Source organism: Rutilus rutilus, assembly GCF_951802725.1.
Source record: "Rutilus rutilus genome assembly, chromosome: 14".
Classification (NCBI taxonomy): domain Eukaryota; kingdom Metazoa; phylum Chordata; class Actinopteri; order Cypriniformes; family Leuciscidae; genus Rutilus; species Rutilus rutilus.
Window position 1 is genome coordinate 19,297,939 of NC_140219.1, and position 15,938 is coordinate 19,313,876.

Here is a 15,938-nt window from a genome sequence, read left to right on the forward strand (position 1 = left end):
GGTTCACTTGATTCGAAGTTTCGAAAGTACTCGTTTCTCCCATCACAACCTGGGCTGCATTTCTCAGAAAGCATCGTGAGCTAAGCTGATCGTAGAGACCATTGGTGGCAGTAGTTCTACGGTCTACTTAGGCTTACGATGCTTTCGAGAAACGCAGCCCTGGTCCATAATCCAGTTCTGCTTTCAGTGGTTTTGTTGCCTCACTCAGTTCGATTTCTGGTCAGGGTGTGCGCCTCCGTCTCGTGTTCTGATTGGCCAGAGTTGGCGTCAATTAAAAAGGGGGGCGTTCGAAAACTCTCTTCAACTTCCCTGATAAAGTAAAGCGGCTGAAGTGTACGAGCAACAAACCACTCCTAAATTATTCGCAGTTACTAACTCAATAATTATCTCCTTTTGGGGAGATAAATATTTAGTTCGTTATAGTTTGAACTGGATTCCCAGCTCTATATCTAGCTGCTAACAGCTCGATCTAACGATTCTTCTCGTCTCGTTGTTTGGATTTTAAAGTGGACGTTTTGAGTGGTGAACGCGGTGAGTGTCTCTGCCTTCCTTCCACCTCCTGCTAACACACATCCACTTAGCATGACATGTTGTTTTCTCTCTCTCTCTCTACATCGCACTTTAAATACACATTTTTAAAATAAATTTTTATGTTGATTTGTTGTTTTCAAATTAGTTTCTCGATAATCTTTTTCTGTTCACGATAAAGGATCAGCTTATAATGTTGGCGACTTGACCAACTGTCAAAAATGTCATTGAAAAGTTGAAAGGTTCAGCTCTAACTGCGTCTAACAGGAAATTTAGAGGAACCGTGTGACTAAAACCCACTCTGACAGATTACATCGATGGGAAAGATTACTAAAGAAGTTATCTAAGTGGTTAGTTTCCTGGTTTGGGTTATTCTTCGTGCTCATTTGGCCATGCTTGAAAGAAGTCGGTTAGCAGCGAGCTACATGGCTAACGTTACATGTCCAGCAAAAGAAGTGGATTTTATTTCTCCCCGTGTTACAGATGTTTGTTTTTATGGGTCCCTGATAAGGCTGTATAGGGTGGCACACTACTCAGTAAAGTGACTGTGATGAGTAATATTGAGTTCCTGAGAAGTGTTGATCGATAAGTGCTGGGTGGCGGTTAGCTTAGCTCATCGGGGTATTAGCTGTTTTTCAAGTTGAACAAATTGCCTAGTTGCTCATAGAAGTGACTCGTTTAGTAAATGTTTTCCTCTTTTGTGTCATGCTTTCACATGTGATGAAATCTTTACTTGTACTTGTTAGTGTTAAGCAAGTTTAGAAGGCGTTTCATAACATGTTTGGTTTATTACTTGCGCAATAATAAGAAAAATAATAAATAAACTGTCATAAGGCTTATAGTCTGTAAATAATATTAGTGTAATGCAGATTAATCGACAATGCATGTTGTTTTTAGTATGTCAGAGCACTCTTGACAGACACTGTCCTCTTAACGTGTTTTTATTGTTGTACAGTTGTTGTGTTAGCAGTGATAAAACAGTACAGGCAGTTTCCTTTGTATGTTTCAACTCTGAAGTGTGTAAACGAAATGGTTAAAATTCTTATTTTGGCTGCTTTGAAAATGCCTGTCTTTTCAGGGTTGTCCTTTTGACCATTATAATGACTCATATTTTTTGTTTATTCTTCTCGTTGTTAATTTTGTTAACTTTATTTCTGTTTAGTTTAATTTAAAGGTGAAACTTTTCCGTTTGTCCTTCGAAGTCCAACACGCATCCCAGCTAAAACCATGCCATTCCCCTTCGGGAAGTCTCAGAAGAGCCCTGCAGAGATTGTGAAGAGTCTGAAGGAGAATGTGGCATACTTGGAGAAGCTGGAATCATCTGAAAGCAAGAAATGTGAAAAGGTCAATCCTTTTTATTTTTTGTTAAAATCTCAATGCAAAAATTTCAGCAAACCGTGGTCTGTGACTGAGTCAGAAAAACTCACTGTTTTTCCTGTAGATTGCAGAGGAAGTATCAAAAAATCTTGCATCGTTGAAAGAGGTGCTGTCTGGCACCGGAGACAAGGAGCCTCAGACTGAGGCAGTGGCCCAACTAGCTCAAGAGCTCTACAACACCAACCTCCTCATTTCACTCATAGCAAATCTACAGAGGATTGATTTTGAGGTGCATATCATTCCATTTGAAATGTTTGGATTACAACTACTTCCGTCCTGCTGGAAGATATATTGCTCTGTGCACTAACCACACATTTGCTCTCTTTGATTTATAATACGTTGTTCACCAAAGGGAAAGAAGGATGTGGTGCATCTGTTTAGCAACATTGTACGTCGGCAGATTGGCGCTCGCACCCCGACTGTGGAGTACATCTCTTCCCACTCTCAGATCCTCTTTATGCTGCTGAAAGGGTGAGTTTCCAGACCCCAGGGCAGAGTCATGGATCAACACTTTCGGAAGCCATTGATTAGCCTGGCTTTTCCAATTGATGTTATGGGAGTCTGTGGTTGTATGGTTATTTTAGGACCATAATTTTCCCATATCCTGTCCACGTGGCTGAGCTGCCAATGAGGGTTTAGCTTTCACAGTACAAGCATATCTAGTTATTGACACTGTAGTGACTTTTTTGGGGGGTTTATTTTGGGTAATGTTTTATACAGCTGTGGCCAAAATGTTTTTTATGACCCTACAATCCATCAATTTTTTATATATTTAAAAAAATAAACCTGAGAGAACAACAAACAACTCAATGTTCAAAATTAATGGGCAAAAAAAGCAAGCTACAGGTTTTATTTTACAATGCAAAAACAAAATGCTTAGAGGAACATAATCAGTTATTATATTATTGTTTCTTTAGTTCTCTCTTGTTTTTGCATGTGCTTATAATTTCTTTGTATGACAGTCTGGACAAAAATGGTCTGTACAACTATGCAATATGCTTACAAAATCTTTAACAAATTGTTTATAATATTTGAATAAATGGTCTCAATTTTCCTAGACCAGACATCCCTTTTGTCCACTAATGTAAATGCATACAAACAAGTGTGGGTCTTGCATGTTAGAAAAGTAACAATTTAAAAAAAATCTGACTTTTGAAAGCAGCTATGAAACCCCAGAAGTGGCCCTTAACTGTGGCATGATGCTGAGGGAATGTCTACGTCACGAACCTCTGGCCCGAATCCTTCTGTTCTCTGAAGATTTCTTCTGCTTCTTTCGCTATGTGGAGCTGTCTACCTTCGACATTGCCTCTGATGCTTTTGCCTCTTTTAAGGTATGACATGTACACAAAGCATCATCCATTTTGTGGGTTTTTCACTTGTAAACTTTGTCTTTGTCTTAAGAACATGAAAAATCGCTTTATATGATGAACAGATTTACTTTATGCTTTTATTCATAATATAAACCTTGATCAACAATAAAGCACATAAAATATGTTAAACAGAAGCTTAAAGGTGCATGCCTGAATTTGTATGACAGAATGTTTTTTTTTTTTTTTTACCTTGTATGACATCAGGATCTCCTGACAAGACACAAGATCATGTGTGCAGATTTCTTGGAGACAAATTATGACAGAGTGAGTCATTCTTGTTACTCAATATTTCATGTGCCAGTGCTTTTGTATATAAGTGAGTCTTAGCTGCTATAATACATGGAGAAATATTATGATAAATCATTTGTTTTCAGGTGTTCACGGAGTATGAAAAGCTGCTGCATTCTGAGAACTATGTCACCAAGCGCCAGTCTCTGAAGGTGAGAGTAAACCACTATTTTCACAGAGTTGCTTTCAATTATTTAAGGCTGTAATGGTATTCCAACCCTTGAGGCAGAGAATGAAAATTCTGTCATCATTTATTCACCCTCAAGTTGTTTCAAACCTGTAAGAATTTCTTTCTTCTGCTGAACACAAGACATTTTGAAGAATGTTGGAAACCAGACAGTTGATGTACCCCATTGACTTCAATAGTAGTATTATTTTTTTTCTACTATGGAAGTCAATGGGGTACATCAACTGTCTGGTTTCCAACATTCTCCAAAATATCTTCTTTTGTATTCAGCAGAAGAAATTAATTCTTACAGGTTTGAAACAACTCGAGGGTGAGTCAATTTGGAAGAGAACTTTCCCTTTAAGTTGCTTGGATGAAAGAATGTTAGTTGAAGCCCTTGGCTTACATTGAAATTTCATTCATGACAAACCTTATTTGGTTTCACAAAAGCAGCAATATGTTTGGTGGTTTTCCTTTATTCTTACCATGTATTCTTACCATTTGTTATTGCGCTTAAGTGTGTTATTACTGACTATCTAATGATATCCAGCTTTTGGGAGAACTACTACTGGACAGACACAACTTCACAGTCATGACCAAATACATCAGTCGAGCTGAGAACCTAAAGCTGATGATGAACATGTTGAGAGACAACAGCCGCAACATTCAATTTGAAGCCTTCCATGTCTTTAAGGTATGTGTTTAAATGCACAGCATTTCATGCAACTTTAATAGATTTGAGTTTGGCACTTTGCTTGTCTGCTTTTCCCTCCGTCTACTCCAATTTCTTTCCGCACTCAACAGCTGACCGGTCTCCTGTCCCAGTTCTGCCCTCCCTTTTTGAATGTAAACAGGTCAGGGTCAGTTACTGGGGACCGCGTGAATGGAGATTCAGTGACTTTTACGGGTTTCTTGTGTCCTCTCAGGTGTTTGTGGCCAACCCCAATAAGACACAGCCTGTGCTGGACATCCTCATCAAGAATCAGTCCAAGTTGGTGGAATTCCTGAGCCACTTTCAAACGGACCGTTCAGAAGACGAGCAGTTCTGCGATGAGAAGAACTATCTCATTAAGCAGATCCGGGACATCAAACGGCCTGCACCTGCAGAGGAGTCCTAATGGAAAACGTGGAGTGTAGAAACGGGGCGCTCGCCTAGTGATGTGGTTTGATTATGTGGGTGAGAATTGGATGGAAGGGACAGCTAAATAAGTCAAAGAAAGAAATCACTTGGACTAAATGTATGTACATCTAACTTCTGAAACAGGTGGAGAAATGCTGGCAGAATGTGCAAACACATGTCTGTCCCTTTAGTTGGGGCGAGCAGGGTTTCTGCTGCGGGAGGAGCAAGTAGGACCCAAGCACTCCATTTAAACCTATATATATATATTTTAGCACTGCCCTTAGAAAAAAGGAAGTACAATTGATTTACCTTCAGGCGGTAAATCTTAGATTAAAAAAGTATCCAAATTCATGTGAATGAGAAGTATATCTAAAGCCTGCTCATGGTTTTTTAACATTTTTAAAAGTTAGAACAAGTATATTGGTACAAGGTATGGCTCTGCATATTTGCACTAAATCTGGTAGCTTTGCTCCAGGTTGGCCATTAGTGCCAGTTCATACTCTTAGCACAAGACAACCAAATATTGTAAAACGGTAGGTCATAAATACAGGACATTATGAGGCCTTATTTAAGTTCACCAACACATTCTCACATTTAAACTAGTTAAGGGACGTTAAAGCATTTAAAAAGCCAGAAAATGTCATGTGGTCAAGCGAAACCTTTATCTTTGAAAAAACAGCTGTGGAGTTTAGTGGTCATGTTGGATGCTGCACTCAATTTCCATTTTAACTGGGTGCCTTATTTAAATAGCTTGGTCATTCTGGGTCTTCTATTACATTTATATTTATCTATAACATTGGATTTGTAGTAGTATTCTGCTTTTGCTTGGGTTAACACATTAGGAGGACTAGTTTTATTTAAACTGCTTTAAAATTATTTAAAAAAAACATACTCCTTAATATAAGTTTTCTCAGTCTAGATAAAAAAAAAATGCAATGAATTCAGGGTTCATAGACTTCAGTGAAGGTGAAATACATGGTACACAATTACAGTGCAAGACATGATAACTTCCACACACACTGTAACATTGAAAGGATGTGAAATGCTAGAGCTGGGGCATGTCATGTCATTCCTCATACTGCATTTTGATGGACAGCTTAGACAAGCCAATTAAAAGCCTTTAAAAGATGGATTCAATAGGAAAGACCATTTAACACAGTTCTTCGTGTCCTGCACTGTCAAACTTGAATGAGCCAACGCTGTGGTAACACGGTATATCTTACGATGCCTGACTAGACTTAGAATTGGGTTCTCCTTTGGATCTTGGAAGTTTTAGATGAAATGCAGAACAGGATTCTACTGAAAGGTTCCACCATTAGTCTTTATACCTTAAGTTGAATATATTTTATGTACTCTATTTGCACAAGTTCCTTTTCTCATATACCTCAGATTTTAAATTTCCTAAGTGCTGTTTTTCCCCCCCGCTTTGCTTCAATAGAATTTTTCTGGTATCAGGTTTATTTCATTGACATGCATTTGGTGTCATGAACTAGCATTGGTTAATCTTTGTTAATGTAAAAAAAATTATAATATATATTTCAATACAGTTGCATAAATTAACATTAGTTTAGACATAAATAATGAACAATGGCATATTTATTAATAATTAACATTAACCTAGATGAATAAAAAACTGTTCATGATACCTAATGCACTAAGTAACAAATCACAATTTATTGTCAAGTGTATCTGTTGTTATTATGGATGTGGGGCAGTAGCTTGAATTATGCAAGCTAAAATAAGACTTTACAACACCAAAGTTGTGGTCTTTGTAATGCTGAAAAGGACCTACAAGGGAAACAGTTTAATTTTTGCAGTTTGCTAATGGGTACATGGACTGTCCCGAGTGTGAGGAGAGCACTCGCCGTGCTTGTGTAAATGAGCCACACTCTAAAAGGTTTTTAATGGATCAATCCAAATGTCAATGTGTTCTTGTGCTTTGACATCGTTTCAGTCAGCTCTTCAGCGGACACAAATGATTTGAAAGTATAACTTGTGCGTGTAGATTTGTGCTTTATTGTAAGTATTTAGGGGGTAAAGGGGAAAAACCTTCTGAGCTGCCTTTCTTGCTCTTATTAACTGCACCATGTGTAAAATCACTTGTCATTTGATACCAAAAAGTACAAGAATGGGTGTTTGGCCAAATGTGATTATTCCGCTGACAGGGTTTTAAAGGAGGTTTTTGTCTTTTAAGCTCATTTAAGCTTCGAGCCTTCAGATTCTCCATGCAGTGATACTGATCTCTGACAAAGAGTTTATTAATATGTGAAATATTTGATTGATATATATATATATATATATACACACACACACGCCTTTATTATTTGCAGTTTGATTGATAAATGTTTGCTATGCTTTTCACTCATTTTTCACAAATTTGAGTTTTGTTTCCACTGTGGGAGAGGATTATATATGTACATAAAGTTTTATTTAAAAAAAAAAAAAGAAGCAAATGTGGAGGCATATTGAAAATAAAAGAAACCGTGGCACTTATTGTGTGGTAACATTAGTTTTTTTTTTTTTTTATCTAACCATTTTAAGGATTGAAATGGCTACATTTTAAATATTACTGCAACTAATTATTGTCTGCTGAAGTGTCTGCGTAGGAGCTCGAGGGCCGCGCGGCTCCGTGCGTGACTCTCTCTCTCGGCATGCAGGTCAGCGCGGGTCTTCTCCACCTCCCTCTGAAGCCTCAGGAGCACAGCCTCATTTTCTATCCGAGCTGCTTTTTCCAGCCTATCTCCTTCAGACTTCCATAGCGCTTGCACTCTTTCCAGTTCCCACACGAGGTTGGAGCGCTCCTGTGTGATCTGCTGCATGTCCTCTTTCGCCTTTCTCAGGGTTGTCCTCCACATGTCTGCCTCTGCTTCCTTTTCCCTGACCTGTATAGTCAGCTTATGTAACTGAGCATTAATTTTGTGGCTCTCAGACTTCAGATAATTTATCACGAGGGCCTGACGTGTAGCCATGTTTTTGGAAAGGCTTAACTGCTCCTCAAGCTCCTCCACCAGGCCTCGCAGCTTCATCCTTTGCTCGTGTTCTGCCTTAAGCTGCTCCTCTGTACAACTGAGCTGTTGCCTTAGTGTCCATCTGTCCTTCTCCACTTCTGCAAACCCAGCCCGTAGTTTGCTGATGTCCCTCTCGTTCCAAATGCACATCTGTCCCGCAGTCTCACTCTGGTCAGTAGGATTTTCAGAGTTTGCTCCATTTACAGGCTGCTCATGCCTAACAATTCTCTTCGCCAGGGTGTCCTCCTTTAGCAGTCGCTCAGTGTGCTGAACCTCTTTCAGAGCTCTCAGGTAGATCTGCCTTCTGTGGCTCATCTTGGGGTCATCAATGTCTGTAGAGTGGGTGGATGGTGATTTTGCTGAGCTGTTGCATTGTTCATTCGTGTTGGTCTGGTTATCAAGCAAGCTTTGGAAAGAGAAACGAGGAGGGAACAGTTTCTCCACCCAGTGATGGCCATCTCTGGAGCTGGACTCATGTTCAGGGTTTTGAGTAGTGATTTCCATGGTCCTCGTATAGTTTGAACTATATTACAATGATCTATAAAAAAAAAAACTCAAGGAACACACCGTACTATAAGGGCATTCATCGCCCTCTCCTTTCATCAGTTATTAATAAAATGGCTGGATGCTTCCAAATCTCTCGTCAACCCCGTTATAGGTTTTTTTTTTTTTTTTTACTATCTGGCATTGATGAAACGTACAAAGCTGTAGGTATTTTCTCTCACCCACAAGTCGGTTTTAAAGAAATATTAGCGGTTCATGCTTACAACATCAACGTCGTTGGTCTACTCTACGGTCTCTATCCAGTCAGTGAGCAACTTCCTGTTTACAGCACAAGAGAACAACGAACACTTAGCGCCCTCTGCTGGTTGAGTTTAAATTCTTTAGGTTACATCCCATTGTCCCAACAAGTACATAGTTCATTTGCGTTAACCTCAATATGAGCTCGCAGTTTTGTTGATTTGCTTTGTAATTTATTTGAAAATTGCTTTGTATATAAATTACAGAGATACATAAGAGTACTTTATTTGAGATGTTCTGTGTACTATTTATTCCTCCTATTTTAATTTAAGGAAGTGTGTCTTTGATTCAAGTCAAAGTGTCTGAGATTATATTGTGAAATCAAATCTGAGCGTTATATTTATGGTAATATAAAAGTATAGTGTTTTATAATTATCTATATCACTTTTGTTTTAAATGTGTAATTACAGATTTTCATTCACCTGCAAGGATTCTAATGTGTCTGTGTAAAAAGTCACTTATATTTTTAGGATATTATATTTGCAGAAGTTTAATGCCAACAATAATCTATCAAAACTGTTCATTAATATATGAAGTCTAACACCTGCTCAAAATGATTAAGCTCACACTGTAAAAACAAAAGTTGCTGCCTTAAATAAAGTAGGCTACAATCTACTTGGATGTTTAAGTAATTTTACTATAAATTATAAAACAAATGGAAAACTTAAGTTGAAAAACTTATTGTGGTGAGTTAAAGCAATGTAAAAACGTATGTTGTCATAACTTACTGATCACAATTTTTTACAGTGGAGAGTGATTTTGTAGATGTCTGAAAGGTTTTGATTGTCTGGGATTTGGAAGTGATTTTTATCTAATTGTGGAAGTCGTATTAATTTTAGACATGCATTTTAGAGATTAGTTTAAATTCATTCACTGCACCAATTCAGAAGATGATTTTCATCCATAGAGGAACTTTTCCTAATTTTCCTTGAAGTATAAAATTGTATCAGAGTATAATTACATTCATAACAAAGAACTATCTGTTGTTTACAATTCACAAACAAGTAACATTGTATTCTTGAAACACTTCAGTCAATGTTTCTAAGTTTAATTTGTTTTTCAGCAACTAGCGTAAGTAAATGCATACACCCTATCCTTTTTTTCACGCTGATCATTTTCTTTGTTCCTTGAAGAAAGGAAAAAAAGTAGGTTAAAGTTCAAAAGGACGCTCAAGAGACTTCCTCCTGTGTAAAGAAGATACTGGTACCTTGCAGATCTTAAAATCAGTTTAGAAAATTTTTAGTTTCTAAAAAGTCTTTGGGGGGAAAAAAAGAGTTTGACAATTGATCTGCATGAACTTTTTAATTAGCAGACTCAACAATAACCCAAAATGAACTCATGGATAAAATGACGCGGGAATGCTGAGGGAAATGCTCTTTGAAGCCAAATACAATGGTGCACACACAGCCCAGTGTGGAGTAGTGGGGGTTGAGTGAACCGGGGTCAAAGGTCGCCAAAGCCTTTTGTCTCTCACTGACCATAGGATTCATTTCCATAAGACCAAACTATCTTTATGAAACATTTTGATGACATGAAATGTCTTGAGGATTGCGTTTCCAGAATTCCCACTGGTTTTGATGAGCAGACCTCCTGTTAATTAAAGCTAAAAAAAGATTTTCAGAAGGATTTTGTGTGGACTTTCCTTCACCACCCCCAACGAGAAGAAGGGGATGCTCTACGATTACATGCATGACATAACATTTTGTTGTCTATTTTGAGTGGCGACATGGTTTGAACATGAAACATCTGCGCAGTAAGATACTGAGACCTCATTCTTCACTGGTATGTGGACCATTTAATGCACAAATGTCTATTTTACACAGTGTTTATGCACACAATGATTGTTATGTGAATTAATCATGATTTTTGTTACCCACTTTTCATTAAAATTTCTAGTAAAACATTGCTACATATTTGTTGCTTTTCCCCACTAGTGTGTCCTATTGTGTTTGGGCTGCTTTTTTTAACTATTCATGTCCAACTTGTAGAATTTATAATCTGTTATGGGAATATAGTTTTCACTATAGATTTATATCACAACTGTGGTGTTATAGCTATTGTTTCTATAGGTTGCTATTTTTCTGAAACAAATGCTATTGTAAAATAATAAAAATGTCAAATAAAGTTTAGTTTGAACTTTGACTTCTTATGGCACAATGAAGTAGAAAATTGTCAAACTGATAAGCTTCCAGATGCCTAAATAATATAAATAAACAAGTAGCCTAACTGTTAAGGTTATTACTTTATTGCAGTTATCAACCAGCTTTGCACGTGTGGATGACACCACAAAAGACCAAACGAACAAATCTCACGAGTTTTCATAATGCACCTAACATGAACAAACAATGAACAACTAGATTTTTATTAACTTGCATAAACAAAGATTATTAAATATTGTAACAAATTATTTTTCATTGTTAGTTCATGTTAGTTAATACATTAAATGAGTGTTACCTAGACTGTAATACGGTCAAAAATCGGGAAAATAATCTGTCAACTAATTTTAGATTGCACTGTATTTGGTTTTAATGAAACAAATGTTACTGTCAACAACATAAAAACACATTTACATTCAACTTTTCAAATTTAACAAATAGGCAAATTTAACATAAACACTTTTTTTTTCTAATCAACAGTGTAATTGCTTTATAAGTCTTTAATAGCTTTATAATTCTATAATTGCTTTATGTTATAATAACGAGTAACGACAATAAAAAGACAGACTAGCACTCCAATGATGTGAAAGTGGTGGTAAATGGGATATGGAGAGCGGATGTGTGAGTTGTGGTGGGGGGATTGAGTGAGTTGAGGAGGAGGAGGAGGAGGAAGAAGAGGAGGAGGAGGAGGCTCGGGAGGCCCATCATCACATGACGAGATGTTCGCGCCTCTTTCGTAAACCTTGCCCAACCTGATGATCCCAAACAACTCGGAGGTTACGCGAATACGCGCTAGTTTAACTCATGCGGAGGCCTTAAAAGCGTCAACTTTTTATTTCTCGTCGTGACCAGGGTTCACGCGTGGGTGGCGAGATATGATTGTGGAAACTTTTGAAATTGTGACAGTGTTTGTTGGTGGGACAGGCTTTGTGTGTGTGGAGCAGCTGGGGAGCTAACAGACAAATGTAGGAGATGGATCAATTAATGGACTCTTGAACGCTTAGATATATTTGGAGGTGTGTTTGTTTTGTCTTAACTAAGCACATGTAAGTGAAATTCGTTTTTAAAATAACGAGACTAACATTTTCTTGCGACTGTATCAAAGAAATCTAATGTTTAATCTGTGTTATTATCAAAGCCATCCGTTCTAATAGTGTTTGGAAAGGAAATTAAGCCATTACGTCTGCCTTTACGTGATTTTGCTGATTAATATTTAACCCGTTTTACTAACAGTTTGTGTACAGGCGAGTCAATCACTTACTTTGCTGAGTAAATCTGGACCCTATTTTAAATTTAAATCGAGTTTAATAATTTCAGACACTGCAAAAACGCGAGTTTGAAGCTCAAACCTGGTGTATTCGGTGTATTTTCAATTTATTATCAAACCCATATTTGAAAGTAGGCTACTGGTGAGTTTCACGTGGCTCCGCAACCCTTCTCCAAAGCAAGGGCCATTCTATCTAAACCCAAACTCTGGTGAGAAACTGTAGTTTTTGGATTAAGAGCATTTAACCTCATTTTAACGCAAACGAGTTATGGAAAAACAGCTATAGGCGCCCGTCGTTTAACCCTCTAAAAACGGCTCACTTAACTCAGTTTTGTTATTGTCGTCTGCTTATGTTAGATGTTATGATTTCGTTTCCTGTTGATAACACACATACACACTCTTATGTAATCAGAAACTTTTCAGCTGATTTGCTTTAATTTTAGCGTAATAAATTCTGTCGTTGGAGGGTTTGCTGCCGATTAAACGACAGCCTGTGTCGTTGAAAGGAAAGCTCGTGGGCCACACAAGCAGAAGATCGGGCACCGACCTCTCGAGGCCTAGTTAATGTTTGCAGATTCGACCTGTTTCAGTCTCAGGCGAATATTCATCATTCATCGTTTTTCATTCGTTTCTGGACGTTCGTGATTCGAAATATCGCGTAATGCGGCGTCTTGCGCCAATTCTTTATTTTTTTATGTTTTTTTGTACAAGCTATGGTCTATAAATACAGTATTTAGACAACACAAGGTGAAGAAAACTTCATTTTTAAGGTGACTTGGGTTTTGAGTGGACACTTTTGGGAGTAGACGTTGTTTTTGGTTCGTCAATTAGCTCGTATAACAGTGAAGAACTTTCAACAAGTTGTACTTGTCTTCAGTTGAAGATCCTCCATTTTGAGAGACCCAAATGAAACACGAGCAAAGCGCGCCAAGCACGAGAATCACTGACGTTCAGTCAGACTCCAAACGGACTGTGAAGAAAGTTACTAAAATTGCCTACCTTAATTAACTTAATCCACAGTTACAACCTGCAGTCATAAGTTTTAACTTATCCATTTAGAATTTAATTACTTGTTTGAAAAACTAGCTAAAATCAAGTAGAAACGACCTAAATTACTAGTTAAATAGATGGAAATATTTTTACAGTCATTTAAACCTTTGTATTTTTCTGGTGTACATTTTAATTGATTCCTGAGACCAGCCATATATGTTTTAATTCTTAAACTATGCAAGCATAATATAATAAGATTAATCTTTTTATTTGTCTCCCTAGGTGTTATGAAGATGGATCGTTAATGAAGGTGTAATGGTGGAGTTCAGGTCCTTCAAGGAAAAACCTAACTTAATATTAATATGGCCCTCCTGTTAAGGTGCATCTTGTGTAGTTAGTGAAGTAGTCTAGTATCTACTGCGCTAGATGCTCCTTTTGGCAGGAGTAGCTGTATAATCAGCATGTGGAAGCAAAAACCAACTTCATTTATCATTAAGTTCTGTTCACATGCAGTTCCTGCTCTACTTTGACATTACTATGCTATTAATAACACTGCAATATGTATATATATATTTTTCATTATTGTTTTTCTATGATCTATATGAGTTTGTCCTGGCAGTTCCAAAGTGCTCACAGTGCAGGTAGTGCCAGTGAATCTACTGCAATGTTTGCACTTCTAGTATTGCCGGTCGCCTTCTGCCTGTCACTCTGGAGCTGCTGCTGCTTATGGAAAAGCCCTGTTATGTGGGGTGAGTTTTGCAGGATTGCATCCAGCCTTATTACAACATGCTGTGCAAATCCATGCAAAACTCGCTGCACCAGGGACAAACTTCTTCTATAACTGACTTGTCTACGCTCAAGATGATATTTACAACCATGCAATTGCATGTATGCTTAGTTAGCTTTTCTCAATTGCTTTGGCTCAATTCTCAAGTGCAAATTGCAAAAGAATAAGTATAATAGTCTGCAATTTGCACAATGACTAAATGCACATGGCTTGATTAAAACTGAGTTGATTCTCAGTGAAATTGTCAAACTCTTTACAACTTCTAAACATTCTTTCATTGTGTGAGCAATCACATGCAAAACAATCCATTCAGTGATTCAAATCTGTCAGACATGTTATATTCCATAAATATTTATGACATGGAATGTTTGTAATGTTTGCTAAATTGGCAAACGGCCTGCCATTGTAATGAATAGGAATCACAATTTATCAATCAACCAATGTTGTATATATGGAGTTTGCTGACGGCTAAATCACCATACATTTGTATTTATACAATACATTTATTTTTGTACATTTACGTTTAATCATTTAGCAGACGCTTTTATCCAAAGCGACTTACAAACGAGAAGAGCAATAGAAGCAATTTAACTAACAATAGGACAACAATATGCAAATGCATTTGTAGAAATGTTACATGCAAACTGAAATCTCTTGTCACGGAAGAGCAATAGGAAGTGTGTAAAAATGAACAAGCAACTGAGAATTTTATGTAACATTTCTGTGAAAAATGTACTGTATAAATACAAATGTTCATTTTCTTTTTGTGTACTACAGTATTGACTTTTCCCAGTAAATTTTTACCTTCTGTCTGAATCTATTTAAATTGATCAGTAATACTTAAAAAAAACATGAAATTTGTATTTAACAAATAGTGGTGAAAAAACATCTAAACAGTTTGACCAGTGTGGCTCACACAATGACAACACTATATTTTGGTGCCATTGGCCAGTTTACTGACTCAATAACTAGGTTTTGAAGAATGAATTAAATGTTTTGGGTGAGTTGCTGCATTTTGCAGACATGCAATAAGAGTTGTGATGTTCCAGCAAAGCGTTGTAACAATTGCACTTACAGTTTAGGGAAATGTGCCAAAACGATTGAGAGAAACTGTAATAAGCAAAAAACTTTATTTTAAATGTATGCTGAGCTGCAAGCGTTGCCATAATTCTAAGACGCAATATATCATAACAGCAAAAATATAAGATGCATAGATTTCTATAGAGATAAATGAAAGCACTTTGTTGTATGTTACATTACAAAAGTATGTTTAAAATATAGTTGTTTGTTTATACTTTCAGTGGCACTTGCATGCAAATATTTGTCTTGCTGTTTTCGGGTGGATGACTTTGCAATTTTAATAGTGGCGAAAATCTTCAGTAAAAATTGCACGGTATCCATCTGTAATCCGCTAGATTCCATTACCTGCATTTCCCTCCCACTTTGAATATGAAACTATGTAAATTCTCAATAAAATTATGAAGCCATTTTAAACCGCCTCTGCTCGCATTTTGATTGCACAGATTTGATGGTGACTGTACGTAACAATATCCATTACCAACACCAGATGGCAGCAGATACCTGGAAATGTGACAAATGTGTTTGTTGTTTGCTCTGCATTTTGAAATCAGTTTGAAAATGTAAATTTGTTAGAGAAGCAATATAGAAATGATCAGAAAATACAATCCCCTTTCGATATTATCTCATTACACCTTTTAACAAATTAAATTAGCTTAAGACGTTTTCCCAGTCGGGAAAAAGTCCATTTGAATTGTGAAGTAGCCCAGACTTGATCTTCGTCTCCATCTGCGCATGACCGATTCATAACGCGCCTCCTGTCTTCATAACCATAACTTTAATATCAACGAAACAGTTCAATACCAAACGGTGATCTTCTGTAATCGATTCCTTTTAATAATGCAAGGATCATGAATTCGCGCAGTCCCTCCTTATGCAGGGAAATGTGGGCTTGATTTGTGCGCATGAAGTTTGTCTGTTAATGAGGTGGAGATGAAGAGCCCCTCCACAGGACTCTCCTCACACTCACTCACTTCAGCGATACTGCCGCTGAGTCCACAGC

General features: G+C 37.3%; 1 protein-coding gene across 2 annotated transcripts; it reads left to right on the forward strand.

The window, feature by feature from the left end:
- The first annotated feature begins 296 nt into the window (after window positions 1-296).
- On the forward strand, window positions 297-7,342 carry cab39l1 (calcium binding protein 39, like 1). Of its 2 annotated transcripts, none has more exons than XM_084430148.1 (9): window positions 297-531; window positions 1,691-1,872; window positions 1,970-2,134; window positions 2,258-2,376; window positions 3,068-3,236; window positions 3,480-3,539; window positions 3,650-3,715; window positions 4,280-4,423; window positions 4,656-7,342. In XM_084430148.1, the coding sequence occupies exons 2-9, from the start codon at window positions 1,756-1,758 to the stop codon at window positions 4,845-4,847; spliced, it is 1,032 nt and encodes a 343-aa protein (XP_084286274.1). In that variant the 5' UTR covers window positions 297-531; window positions 1,691-1,755; the 3' UTR covers window positions 4,848-7,342. The 2 variants fall into 2 exon arrangements, with proteins under 2 accessions (XP_084286274.1, XP_084286273.1); XM_084430147.1 differs by having other exon boundaries at window positions 315-531; window positions 1,703-1,872.
- Window positions 7,343-15,938: the final 8,596 nt, after the last annotated feature.

What these genes read in the sequence shown, in the direction of transcription:
- cab39l1 (XM_084430148.1), top strand. Translation starts at nt 1,756, where the DNA reads ATGCCATTCCCCTTCGGGAAGTCTCAGAAGAGCCCTGCAGAGATTGTG. An exon ending in AAAGCAAGAAATGTGAAAAG is followed by an intron (nt 1,873 to 1,969) that starts GTCAATCCTTTT and finishes TTTTTCCTGTAG; the next exon opens with ATTGCAGAGGAAGTATCAAA. An exon ending in TACAGAGGATTGATTTTGAG is followed by an intron (nt 2,135 to 2,257) that starts GTGCATATCATT and finishes TGTTCACCAAAG; the next exon opens with GGAAAGAAGGATGTGGTGCA.